The sequence below is a fragment of the Peromyscus leucopus genome, chromosome 7, assembly GCF_004664715.2.
Source record: "Peromyscus leucopus breed LL Stock chromosome 7, UCI_PerLeu_2.1, whole genome shotgun sequence".
Taxonomy (NCBI): Eukaryota; Metazoa; Chordata; class Mammalia; order Rodentia; family Cricetidae; genus Peromyscus; species Peromyscus leucopus.
The window spans coordinates 61,608,751-61,623,190 of NC_051069.1; the positions used below are offsets into that span (position 1 = coordinate 61,608,751).

Sequence of the window (14,440 nt, forward strand, 5' to 3'; positions counted from 1 at the left end):
TTATTGAGCTATGTGTTGTGGGTTTGTTTGATTTGCTTTTGTTTTTGAAATAGGGACTAATTTATCCCATACTGGCTTCTGGGAGTGTAGGGGTCCTTCTGGGAGTATAGGAGACATACATCTTGGAGGGATGGCTGTGTGAACCCTGATCCTCTACCTCCCAAGTGTTGGGATTACTAAGTGTGTGCTACCACGCTAGGCCTGGGGTTTTTTTGTTTGTTTGGTTTTGCTTTTAAACTCTCTCTGTGTGTGTGTGTGTGTGTGTGTGTGTGTGTGTGTGTGTGTGTGTGTGTACACACGTATGTGTGTGTATACATGCATGGTCAAGGAAGTCAGAAGACAGTTTTGAGAATTGGTTCTCTCCTTCAACTTGTCAGCAAGCTTTATGTAAGCCAGCCCTTTCCTTTTTTGAGATGTAGGTCTCCCAGTTAAACCAGGCTAGCCCTTAACTTGAAGCAGTCCTTGTGCCTCAGCCTCACGCGTCCTGGGACTTTACATCACAGGCCTCCTGAGAATGTTTCTTTAATACAGTACTATCTCATGTTCTCTGGACATCAAACCAGAGTCTGCCTGTTGTAGTTTCTTATTGTTCAAGTAACTGAGCTTTAATGTGGGGGCGGGGACTGGAAAACACAGGGAGGTGAAAAGAACAAATAAATAATTCCTTATCTCGTGGCTCATGGATAACACTTGGCTGTGTATTTTCAGGCTATTTGAATTACAGACTTTGGACATTACCCAACAGCTCTCCAGTAAAAGGTCACCATTTGTCTCCCACTAGAGCTCATGAATAGAGCAGATCTGAATGGGAATTGTTTTTTGTTTTTGTTTTTTGTTTTCCAACACAGGGTTTCTGTGTGCAGCCCTGACTGTCATGGAGCTTGCTCTGTATAGACCAGGTTGGCCTTGAACTCAGTGATCCGCCTGCCTCTGCCTCCCAAGTACTGGGTTAAAGGCATGCGCCACCACACAAATGTGACCTTTCTTAGTCTCATCCTGGTATTCCATATATTGTTCACCTCTGTGTATGTGTTATGTTGTAGTTTTTACTTAGTTTTGAAACATTTATTTATTTACTTTGTGTGTGTGTGGTGGTGTGTGTGTGTGTGCAAGCGTCCAAGTGCAAGGCTGGCCTGGCGTAAATGTGAGACCTTATCTCAAAAGGAAAGGAAAAGAGGCTGGTCTAGATAAAGCTGATGTGCTTTACACACACTTCTGTGCTTGTGTGCCCCGTGTGGAGTTAAGAGGAAGATGTTATAGGGCTCGGCTCTCTCCTTCCACCAGTGGGCCCTTGAACTTGACAGCAGTCCTTTGTCCTAAGGGCCCTCTCAGTCGCCACACTCCTTGTTCCTGGCTGCCTCCCATTGTTTGTGTCTGCCACATTTTGTTGTTCATTTGCTAGTGGGCATTTAGGTTGTCTCCCCGTGGGCTGCTATGAGTAGTGCCGCTTTAGCGTGAATTTAGGAGAGCCTGGGTCCTGCTGTTAGTTCTTTCAGGTGATGTAATAGTGGGATTGCTGAATCAGGTGCTGATTTTATGTTTGGTTTGGTTTTGAGGAGCTTTGAATCTGTCTACTTAACAGTGTTTTGCATTCCAGCAATGCACAAAGCTGGCAGTTGATTTGGATCCTCGAAGACATGGAATTCTCTGTTTTCATGACAGGCATTGTAATGGGTGTGAGGACTGTTCCCTTTTCCTGTGCTGGGGATGAAACCCAGGGTGTGAGGTCTCTGATCCTGAGCTATACCACCAGCCCCATTGTGAATGTTTTTGAGCTCTTACCTTCCTCTGTGCAGTATATGAAGAGTTCAGAAAGATTCAGACTCTTCAGGAAGTACTGATATCATCTAAACACACGTGACACTTTTCTTTTTTACTTTATATTCGGATAGGCTGGATTAAATGGAATGACAGCCTCTTTGGGTGTGATCCACAGTCCAGATGCCTTGCTCTTGCAGCTTCTCCATTTTAACATGTCATCACACAAAGCTGATGGGCAAGAGATTGGGGACCTCACTTTGTATCTCTGCTCACTGGTCTCATTTTTGTCATCCACAGAATGAGGGATGATTAGGTGCAAGATTCAGAACACCCAGCCAGCAAAACATTCATCATGATCCACTTACCTGAGGCCAGATGATGTCATTGAACACAACTTTCAACCAGACCAGGAGTAAAGGGTAGAGACCTTGGTGTAATTGCTGGGTACTTCCGTCCATAATTTCAGAAAGCAGATGGGAAACAAGATTTGCTAGTCAGTGTCAAGCATTGAGAAAGCATTGAGAAGTCTTCAACCAGGGAGGCTTTCTCTTGCCTCAGTGAGGGATGTCCTGCTGTGCCGTCAAGTTCAGATGGAAGCATCTTTCAGGAGACTGACAGCTGATTGACACACTGAAATGACTGTGTGTGAGTTGTTTCTCAGCTCCCGGCTGACCACACTGATGCTGCAGCGGTGGGCAGGGTAAGACAGCGGTGCCCATACACATTTCGCTCTGGCTGCTGTCTGGGTGTTAGCTCAGGGAAGCTGGGCTACTCCAAGTCAGGGCCTGTGTGTTGTAGTCCTTTGCAGGCATGGAGTTAAGGTGGGATGGTTAGATGGTCAGATTTTGACTCTACCATACTGTATGATCTGGTCTTCTATCAGTAATTCCTTAATTCCTCTGGTTTTGCTACCTAATTAGGGACTCTGAGGTTTACCTGGATAAGGAAAGAAAAAAAAAATACAGCTTTCTTAGACTAAAACTTTATGAGATAGTAAGGAAAGAGAAAAGAAATTCATGTTGTCTCAGTCCCTCTTCAAACAGCAGAAACTTAAACCACCATGTAAAGTTAAGTGCAGAAGTCATGGAATTATATGGTTCAGTGAATAATCAGGCACATCCCCTGGGGATTGGAAATTACTACGTTGGCCTGGTTGAAAGGAAGATCACTGGATCATACTCACACTAGGACATGCTCACACTGGTTGATTTCAGACAACTGAAACTGTGGAAAAGGAAACAAAAGATGAGAAGTTAAGTGTTACATGTCTGTTCTGTTCTGTTTTCCCTACCTAACCAATGACTTCACTATATTTATTTTTACATTTTTGAAATTTATTTGTATGTCTCTGAGTATATGCTACATGGGTGCAGGTGACTTTAGAGACCAGCAGAGGGTGTAAGATCCCCTGGAGCCAGTGTTGTAGGTGATTGTGAGCCTCTTGATGGGGTGCTAAAAACTCAGTTCTGATCCTCTGCAAGGCCAAGGACTTTTAACCACTGAGCCATCTCTCCAGACACTTGATCTAAGATTAGAAAAGAAAAGAAGTCAGGTGGTGGTGGCACACGCCATTGATCCCAGCACCCAGGAGGCAGAGAAAGATGGGAGTTTGAGGCCATCCATCCAGGACTGCACAGAGAAACCCTGTCTCAGCATGCATACATGCATACATACATACATACATACATACATACATACATACATACATACATCTAGAGTTTTCCTGCCTGACCCACAGTCAGGACAAATCTCTCACCCACCAGTCCCACAGCCGCTCAGACCCAACCAAGTAAACACAGAGACTTATATTGCTTACAAACTGTATGGCCGTGGCAGGCTTCTTGCTAACTGTGCTTATAGCTTAAATTAATCCATTTCCATAAATCTGTACCTTGCCATGTGGCTTGTGGCTTACCGGTGTCTTCACATGCTGCTTGTCCTGGTGGCGGCTGGCAGTGACTCCTGCCTTCCTGCTCTTTCTTTTTTCCTCTCTGTTAGTCCCGCCTATACTTCCTGCCTGGCCACTGGCCAATCAGTATTTTATTTATTGACCAATCAGAGCAACACATTTGCCATACAGAACATCCCACAGCACATACATACATACATATATAAATATAAATAAATAGAAGGAGGAAAAAAGGAAATTAATAGCCTGCTTATAGAGATTGAACTTGGTTCGTCTTTGTCCTCTGGAAAGAAGTGTTACTATACTTCAGAATGAATGTAGTAGGATTCCGTAGTCATTACCTTGAAGGTCACTCGCACGATTTGTTTCAGTTATGCTTTAAGTAGAATTCTGGTATTCTACCTGAGCAAATGTTCTTCTGATTCTGGTCAACTACAAAGTGTTCTCCTCCCGCTCCCTCTAATGAATATATAAATTTTATATCAAGACAGAAAGGAGACATTTAAAATCTAGTGTTAAAAGTTCACTAATATTCTAAGTTACACAGCTTGCTTAGCTTGGATGAGAGTCCAGCCTTAATTTTCTTAAGAAGAAACGATGTGATGGACACAAATCAAGGCTTGTTACCCAGTGTGAGCTCAGCAGAGCACTGTTGACAGCAGACACCATTTATTTACTTTTTAACATGGAGAAGCAGGGACCATAACTCAGTCAATGAAGCACCTGGCATGTAGGCGATAAAACTGAGTCTGTAATCCCAGCCAGCCCTGGGGAGGCAGAGACAAGAGGATCTCGGTGGCTTCTGCCTAGGCAGCCTACCTAGCCAAATGAGCCAACTCCAGACTGGTGAGACTTTGTCTCAAAAACTGAAGTGGAGGGTGACTGAGGAAGACGTTGGATGTCAGTCTCTGGCCTCCACTCACACGCAAGCACACATGTGCACACACAGGTATGACTGAGGAAGACGTTGGATGTCAGTCTCTGGCCTCCACTCACACGCAAGCACACATGTGCACACACAGGTGTGAATGCATATGCAGATACAGACACTGTCTCTTTCAGCCAGGAAGTCGTCCTGTAGGTGAGCTGCTGTTCCTGTTTGATGTGTTTGTTTTTGTCACAGCTGCTGAGCGAGGGACCAGGAGAGAGAAGCTGCTGGACCTGCCAGGGCTGGGGCAACTTCTCTCCCAAGTCAAGTCATCCATTACCTCTCCTCTCGACTTGTGGAAACACAGAAGGCCTTACCAAAGTTTAAAGTTAGAGATAATAATGAAATAGAAAAATAAAACAGTTCACACACTACTTAGTTAAGACCAAGTATGACTTTGCTTAGTGTCTGTTTGTACAGGAGTCATGTCTCTTCATTTGGTATGCAGTAAATCTTTTGTTTTCTGAGACAGGGTCTTACATTGTAGCCAGGCTGCCATAGAATTCACTCTAGGGGCCAAGCTGATCTCAAGGTTATGACAATCTGTCTTAATCTCCCAGGTCCCTGGATCATAGGTGTGAACCACCATGCCAGGGCCTGCATCATATCTCCCCTAAAATGTAGCATGGATAAAAAGTTAATTCGTTCAAGTTTTGGGGTCACTCTCCAGGTTCGCCTCATTGATGTTGTCCAATGGTTAGTGAAAGAAATATTATATGAGGGGGCTGGCAAGATAGGCTTGGCAGTTCAGAGCTCTTCTTCCAGAGAACCTGTGCCTCACGAATGTCTGTAACCTAGTTCCAGGACCTGATTCTTTTTTAGGTCCATACACACACTTACTCTGTCTCTCCACATACATGCATGCAGGCAGACACTCATATACATATATACATATATATATATATATATATTTATTTATTTATTTATTTATTTTTTAAAGAAAATATGTGGAGGCTTGGTAGTTAAAGGATCCTGGGAGCCTGATGAGATTCCTGGAACCCACATGATGGGAGAAGAAAACAGACTCTGAAAGTCAGCTGCTCACACACATTTTAAAGAAAATGCTGTTTTAAGACTCTTTTATTACATTTAGTGGGGTCTGGTGTTGTCGCTGTAGTTCACGTGAGTTGCCCGTTTCCTGCTTGTGTAGTGTTGTCTGCCTCTTGGGGAGTGTTTCCAGACTGACGACTGGTCCTGTCTTAGCAGTTTGGGTGGCTGCAGCCATGCTGTGTTGCTAGCAGCTGAAATGCCAGTGCACCTGTAAATCTGGGTGGGATCTTGAGTGAGATGGGAGCTGGGACACCCAGAGGCCTTTTATCTGCCAGTGCACCGAACAGGTGTGGTATGGCCACAGTGCTGATGAGAGTGGATGGACTGCCCAAGCCTGTCTTCTTCCTGGTCCTGAGTCTAGGGCCTTAGGGAATGAGGATGCGGTCTGAGTCTGAACTGAACATATTTGCTTCCTGCCCCTCACAGTCTCACCTCCCCAACTGATGGCCTTAAATCAGATTAATGCTGCCTTTCATCTGTACAACAAAGTTACTGTTTCCTATCCGCTGCTGTGCATCTAAATACCATCTGCTCAGGGTTATCAGTTTAATCAGCTACAATAAAACTGAAGCAGTGAGGTCGTAATCTGGCATTTTTAGGTAAATCAGCGTGTCTATAAGATGATTTAGGAGACTATTTAAAATCCCTCCCTCCCTCCCTCCCTCCCTTCCTTCCTTCAGTTTTTGAAACAGGATCTCATTTTGGAGCCCAGGATGACTGAATTCATCACAATCCTCCTGCCTCAGCCTCCTGAATGCTGGGGTTTCAGGAGATGCCACACCAGACTCCCCCGACTCTGACACCCCCACCCTACACCCTAGCCCTGGAGTCTCTGGAGGTCAGCTGACCTGGCCGACCTTGCTCCACCAACCTGGCCATACTCTCTCTCCACACCTAGCAATTCTCCACATTCCAGGGCGACTCCAGCCTGAGTGTTACAGGGGTGGACTGTCTGAGAGCTTAGATTCCCTGGAGCTGCTGTTTGTTGTGGTTTTGATTCTTTTTCCTGGCAGTGAGTGGGAAGGGCTACAAGACCTGGGGACTCAACCCTCAGCTGGGCTTTCGTTCTCCACCCGTGTATACTGACACCTGCCATTTTCTGCATCATAAGAGAAAAACCCAAGCTGTGAACTTGGGAGACGTGGTGTCCATGGCTTCACATTGTGACCAACAAGGTTGTTGAATGTAACTCTGGAGGGAAACCGTTTGGCTGAAGATGACCTTAGGCCTGAGCCTTGCTGTTCCTCAGGACAGCTCCCTCTTAGCTCCTGAGGGGACGTGTATGTTGTGGTCTCTCAGTTAGCTTGTTTCCTGTTCATGAGCAGGTTACACGGTGCTGTGCTATTTGCAGCTGAAGATCACCTGTCACATACACACTTTGGGCTTTACAGACAGCCCAGCACTTTGAACTCCAGTCTTGGATTTTGACTTCTGACAATCTTGAAAAAACTTACCATAAAAGAAAAGTGTATAAATTGTCTTGTCCTTATCAAAGAATTAGGCCATATGTTTATTTCTGAGCCTTTGAGACTTGTGAAAGGTAGGTGATGGATTTATAAAAAAGGAATGAATGCCTGTGGTCTCAGAACCGGAGCTGTAGAAGGTTAGATTGAACAGTGTGTCATTGTCCTAGAGTCAGTTAAGCACATAGGTTTCCCTGGTTTGAGAATGGCCTCTAGCATGTGACTATAAATAACACTGTCACAACAAGCATGGATTTGATAAGGGCAGGAAATCTGGCCCAGCTGCCTCTTTAGCCGCCACCAGAGTCTTCTGAGCTGCCAATGGCAACAGCCAAAACTCAAAATTCAAACAGTCTTCACACCCAATTTAAAACACTCTTGCTGTTTTCCTAAAGTCGGAGTCTCCCTATGTGTCCCTGGCTGGCCTAGAACTCACTTCCTTCTGAGTTCTGGGATTAATGGCATATATTACTACACCACCTAAAGCAAGCTTTTTTTTTTTTTTTTTTTTTTTTTTGAGACAGGGTTTCTCTGTGTTGCCCTGGCTGACCTGGAACTCAATCTGTATAGACCAGGCTGGCTTTGAACTCAGGGATTAAAACCATGCCCAGCTGAATCAGCTTCCCTTAATATGAGAGTCAGGTTGGTCACTTGATTTCTCTCTAGGCACCTCACTGACCTTATATTTAAGTGCAAATTTTCTCACTTTTCTATTGAAAAAGAAAGTGTGTGTGTGTGTGTGTGTGTGTTGGTTGCCTATGCCATGGTGTGCATGTGGAGGCTGGAAGACGAATTTATGAAGCTGTCCTCTTTCCCACCTGGTTGGTGAGTGGGCTCCAGGGTTCAGCACACCATTACCTGCTGAGCCATCCTGCTGGTCCAGAGGGATGTAATCTTGGTTGCAGTCTAGAACCGGCACCAGTAATTGCTGCTGTTTAAATGAAACCTAATGATCCCGCATGTCTAACCCCCGTTCTAGGATCTGCTTTTGAAAAGGTTTGTCTTCTTAAGCTAGTAAAGCCTACACTTTCAGCCGCTTAGTCTCCATTTCATCCTGCACAGTCCCCACACAGGCAGCTGTCCCCACACTGCCTCTCATCCGAGTGCGTGCAGTAGAAGAATAGAACAGCGTTGGCCAAACCTTCGAGTAGAGCGTTTAAACGGGAAGCCACTTTCTCTACTGTGGCTAGAGGAGGAGGGGAGAATCGCACACTGTGGGCTGGTTTGTTGGAGGGTTTTTGTTGTTGTCGTTGTTTTTTCATTAATTTTTCTGGGTGGGGGGTTGGGTTGGAGGGGGAATTGGTTGTTTTTCTGAGACAGGGTCTTAATATGTAGTTCTGGCTGACCTGGAACTTACTAAGTAGACTGGGATAGGTTTGAACTTACGAAGATCCGCCTGTTTCCCCCACCCCTTTTCCCCAGGATTAAAGGCAGGCAGCACCATGCTGGACTCTAGGGCCTTTTGTAGGAGCCACGGTTCTGGTTGTTTAAGTATGGATTTAATTCTCAAAACCCTGAGAAGTGAATAAACCAGTTCCCACTCCCCCTTTCTGAAGATGAAGCAGGTTGCTAAAACTTACCTACACTACAGAATCCAGATTGTCTTTGGCAGGGCTATTTGGAGGTTTGGTTTTGTGTGTTTTATGAGTGTGTGTTAATGTGTTCACATATGCACTCTTTGTTTTTTTTTTGGGGGGGGTTGTTTTTGTTTTTTTGAAACAGGGTTTCTCTGTGTAGTTTTGGTGCCTGTCTTGGATCTCGCTCTGTAAACCATGCTGGCCTCGAACTCACAGAGATCCGCCTAGCTCTGCCTCCTGAGTGCTGGGATTAAAGGTGTGCACCACCACCGCCCCGGCCTGTGTGCACTTTTACATGTATGGAGGCCAGAGTGATGTTGAATGTCTTCCTCTATTGCTTCTCATCTTGAGTCAGGGTCTCTCACTGAGCCTGGTCTTCTATTGGCTGGACTGGTAGCCAGTGAGCTTCAGGGGTCCCCCTATCGCTCTCCCCCAAGTACAGAGGTCAGACCTCCCTGCTAGTGTGGCATCCCCTGTCTCCATAGCTGGGATTGTAACACATACAGGCTTGGCCTTTCTGTAAAGGAGGCTTCTATAAGGAGGCATCTTGGTCTTTAAGATTAATAGAAACTCGGGGCTTTGTAGAGCAGTTGGGGGAACGGTGCCCTCAAGAAGCACAGTTTAAATGGAATAAACAAACAAATGAAGCACAGCTAAGCATGCTCCTGTAAAATACGGGTCCTGAAGTGCAAGCCTGAGACTTGAGCAGGCAGAGGTTCCGCCCGGAGGAAGAGTGACTGCCTGTCACTGTCTTCAGTTGCTGGAAAACAAGATTGTTGGTGTCACCTGAGTTCAGCAGTGAGGAGGGTGTGCCTTTTCAGCTTCTCCTAAGATTTTGGGGGAAAAAACTCATTTATGGGTTAGTGGGAAGGTTACAGGAACAGCTTACAGCACATACCAAGAAATAACTTTTTTTTTAAGGAGAAAAGTGTACTGATATTTTGGTAAAGATTCAGTGGCTTGCCTGAGGATAAAGTTTGTGTACAGGATTTGGAAGGTGAAGTAAGCCCCGAGTCTGATGAGGACTCAATCATCCTCTCTATGAGGCTTAGGCGGCAAAATCTGAACCAAGTTTAGGCTTCGTGGCCTTGACCTGAGGGCTGCTGCAGTAGCCATGGAACTCGTGTGCTTGTGGCAGCATTAACACAGATAGTGACAGGCACCATGCCTTTCCTGAGCCTGAACTCTTCCCCAGCCCCCAGAGAGAACAGTTACTGTCCTTCCTAGCTGCTTCGAGTTTTTGTGTATTTATTACCGCTCCCACTGTTGTGATAAAATACATGCCAAAGCCATTGAGAGAGGAAGGGAGCCGGAGGGCTTCTTCTACCCCCCATGTAAGGGTACGCTGTCTTATGGCAGGAAGCTATGGTTGGGATCCAGGAACACATTTCACGGGAGGTGGGGGGAGCTGTTGGTGCCCAGTTCCTTTTCTCCCTCAGCTTTGGCTTTGAAGTGTATGTCTTAATAGGACGCTTTGCTTTTTGTGTTTTACTTTTGAAAAAGATTTTGAGTCCTAAAAGCCTATTGTTAAATTGTCGTGTTTGGCCAGTCCTGAGTTTTAGCCACAATTCCCACCTACATGATTTAGACACCATTTTCTCTTTGAATTAGAAGTGACACTGTGCACTAGGAAACGGTGGTTTCTGTCACCGGGTATAACCTTTTCAGATCCCATACTTAGACATTTCAGAGGTGAAAGTGTCTCTGAGTGCTCGGGGGGGACTGTCTGCCGGGGTTGGGGCAGTGTGGTGAGGAGAGCCATTCTTAGGGGATAGCGGTCTGACTCGCTCTTCTTTGTCTCAGTCACATCGATCAGACAACAACATGGCAGGACCCCCGGAAGGCCATGCTCTCGCAACTGAACGTCCCTGCGCCTGCCAGCCCGGCCGTGCCCCAGACCCTGATGAACTCCGCCTCAGGTGAGCACCACCCTGTCTCAGAACCACAGCCTTGCTGTTTGGATACTTGCTTTCTTTTAGGGAAACTAGATACTTTTCTACCCATTGGAGCCTGTGTATTTCAGAGTAGCCCATGTGCTGTGAGGCTTCCTATAGATGCTAAATAGTTTGGGTTTTTACTTTAGGTTTTAACATCGTGTTTGTTTATTGTGTGTGCGGGCAGGCGTGGGAACACAATGACAGCAGAATAACTTTAGGGAATCTGTTCTCCTGCCACCATGTGAGACCCAAGGGCCAAACAAGTCATTAGATATGGCAACAAGCACCTTTACCCACGAAACCATCTCCCCACCCCCTCACCCTCCAAAACAACCACCACCATTCCTGAGATGGTCTTAGCAGTGATGGCTGATCCTCCTGCCTCTGCCTCCCAAGTCTGGGATTTCTGGTTGCACCAGCGTGCATATTTGTGTTTGATGACCGTCTGGGGTCTGAGTTGGCTCTCTGCTCATCCTTTTGTAAAATGTGGTGGAAAGCACATTGTTTTATTTTTGGTTGCCCTAAAGAAGAAAAAGCACAGCTGTATAGCGTGACTGCCTCAGATGCTGGACTCCATGCTGTGGCATCCATACCCCTTTTTCTTTGTTTCTGAAATGGGGTCTGCCCAAACTAGCCTCAAACTTGGCTTGGTCCTGGTGCACCACCTTCTGTAGCTAGAGTTTTCCTGCCTGGCCCACAGTCAGGACAAATCTCTGTCACCCGCCAGTCCCACAGCCGCTCAGACCCAACCAAGTAAACACAGAGACTTGTATTGCTTCAAACTGTATGGCCGTGGCAGGCTTCTTGCTAACTGTTCTTATATCTTAAATTAATCCATTTCCATAAATCTATACCTTGCCATGTGGCTGGTGGCTTACTGGCGTCTTCACATGCTGCTGGTCATGGTGGCAGCTGGCAGTGTCTCTCTGCCTCAGCCTTCCGCTTCCCAGAATTCTCCGCTCTCCTTGTCCCACCTACTTCCTGCCTGGCCACTGGCCAATCAGTGTTTTATTTATTGACCAATCAGAGCAATTTGACATACAGACCATCCCCCAGCAACCTTCCCTCATTTAGACTGATTTTAAAGCAGGTGTTCCTATCACCTTGACAGGACCTGTAAGGCCATGTGTGTCCCGAGTCCCAGAGCCACCCCCCTTACTCTTAGATCTAGCATGCTTCTTTAAACATGCCTCTGATCTCAGCCCTCGGGAGGCAGAGGCAGACAGAGCTCTCTGAGTTTGAAGCCAGCCTGGTTCGCATAGTGAATTCCAGGATAGTCAGAGCTACATAGTGAAACACTGTCTCAAAAAAAAACAAAGCAAAACCAAAACTCAAGTCGACCCACTTCACAGAAGCTGAGCTTGCACATTGAGTCATTGGATAGTTGAAGTGACTGGTTTTTCTTTGCATAATAGGGAGGAGTAGCAAACAGTGCTCGATGAAGGGGAAGGCTTTGAAGGAGACTGTGCCATGCCTTTAAAGTCCCGATCTGTTTAAATTTCTTTTTTTTAATGTGTATGAGATTTTTAAATTTCGTTGTTAAATATGTCCTTAGTTGAATTAAGTTTTGCCTGCATGTATATATGGTGCACCATGGAGGGCAGAAGAGGACACCAGATGCCTTGGCACCCGAGTTACAGGCGGCTATGAGCCAGGAGTGGGTGCTGGAAACCCAGCCTGGGTCCTCTGCAAGAGCAGCCAGGGCTCTTAGCCTCTCAGCCCTCTGGCTTTTGACTTAGGGGCAGGGAGGGGCACAGGCAGCTTCTTCGCCTCCCTCATCACACGCCCTCAGACCTTCCTCTTTCGTTAGGCCACACGGCCTCGTGAGCACCGTGGTATACAGGGTGTGTTTCTGTGCTGCCCCTTTGCATGCTGGGTGGCTGGTGGCACCCATTGGTGATGGCAAACACCTGTGGCAATTCTTGATGGGCTGCTGGCTTCCTTCACCTTCCCAGTTCAGAAGACTGTGAGACTAGGAAATGGCAGTGGCCGAACCAGAGGCATCTGACCGGCGAGGAACCTTGGTGGCAGACTTGCCTGGGGAGTTTGCAGAGTGAGACCTCCTCTGCCAGGGTGTGAGGCAGCTTCTCTTCTCCACCTACTCACTCTTGTTTTGGGTGAATTGAAAACAAACTTTGAAGAGGTGATTGCTCAATTTAGGGTGAGACATTCTCCATACAGAACAGAGTAACTCCATGAAGGACTAAGTTCTCCGGTGTTCACTGAGGGTCTGTGTCAGGAATGTGCTTGGGTGTTCTCAGAATGTGTTTTTTGTATGGTACTTGATTTAAATTCTAAAACTGGAACGGTGAAAATGATGCAGGTGTGTTGCACTGGTAATTTTACTTTGGCAACTTTATTTTTTATCATCACCAGATTTCAAATAAAAGTTGTAGAGCTAAGTATTTCATACTCTAAATGTGTATACTTTAAGAGTCAACATCAGAGATGTCCTTCATTTGGAACAAGGGCATCCTAATCAAACTGGGTTGATTGGGATTCCTTTTAGAACACTGTTTTATCATATTAGCTTTTCTTCTTTGTTTTTTTGCTTGTTTGTTTTTGAGACAGGGTTTCTCTGTGTAGCCCTGGCTGTCCTGGATCTCACTCTGTAGACCAGGCTGTCTCAAACTCAGAGATCCACCTGCCTCTTTCTCCTGAGTGCTGGGATTAAAGGCATGTGTCACTAGGCCCAGAGATTTTTCTTTTAAAAAAATTTTAAGGTTGCATTTTATTTGTTCCTTGTGTGTGGGAGTAGGGGCTTGAGCACGTCAGAGGACCAACGTTTGAGATTTGATTCTCTTCTGCTGTGTGGGTCCCGGGAATTGAACTTGTGTCAGCCTTGAAAGGCTTCACCTCTGAGCTGTTTCTCACATTTTGTTTATGGTCTAAATATTAAAATGAGAGAATTTGGACTCGCTTACCTTTAAAGTTGGAGTTATTATACTAGCCAGTTTTTAAAGTGGTAGAAGCCAGATTCAGAATTTTGCTAGTGAGCTTTTAACAACCCCCCCAACCCCCACACACACACATACACGCACGCACGCACGCACACACACACACTGCCATCACTAAACCATGTGATAAGTGGCAGAGGAAATAGAGGAGAGGATGGCACTGGGGACCGGAGCTTGTGTGGTGTGCTTGTAGATTTGTTTCTAGTGGTACACTGTCCTCTAGGGAGGACGCTGAGGTTAGACAGTACAGAGGCCTTAAAGAGTCACCAGATACTTCAAAATGAAGCTGTGTGATGACCCATGCCAGTAATCCGGTGCTGCAAGAGCAGAGGCAGGAGGATTGCTGCAAGTTCCAGGCTAGGCTGCATGTAGTGAGACCTGGTGTTCCCCATACACAGGGGTACCAAGTCTAAGACATCCAGGTCCCTTACAAAATGTAGCGTTTGCGAGTAAGACCTTGGCATGTCTTCCTGTGTGCCTTGAATGCTCTCTGACCTAAGTGTCTGATTTAACCATATAAACAATTGTTATGCTGGATTATTTGTGAAGTAACAAGAAAAATGTCTATACATTTTAATAAACAGTTTTAACTTTTCATCCATGTTAGTTGAATCGATGCATATAAAGCTCAGGGATTGTGGGCTACTGTGTATCTCCTGAGTGAAACAAATCCCAGCCAGAGACTGGGCCACTTCATCTGCCGAGTGCTGAGGACGTTGGTGATGAGTGTAGCGTGGCTTGCACTCCAGGATTGTTTTTTTCTCCCAATAGAGAATTGAACTCAGGGTCTCAACATAGGTGAGGCAAAGGCTGTGAACACTGTCTCTGTTACAGACAGACACTCTACACACACACACA

The 14,440-nt window shown here is 45.9% G+C and overlaps 1 protein-coding gene across 8 annotated transcripts in view; it reads left to right on the plus strand.

Annotated features, from left to right (window-relative positions):
• The window catches only part of Yap1 (Yes1 associated transcriptional regulator), an 84,138-nt gene that overhangs the window by 25,978 nt on the left and 43,720 nt on the right, over positions 1 to 14,440 (plus strand). For all 8 annotated transcript variants that reach the window (XM_028890943.2, XM_028890947.2, XM_028890945.2 and 5 more), the window contains exon 3: positions 10,492 to 10,607. In XM_028890943.2, the coding sequence (XP_028746776.1) occupies positions 10,492 to 10,607 (116 nt within the window). The remainder of the gene's footprint in view (positions 1 to 10,491; positions 10,608 to 14,440) is intronic.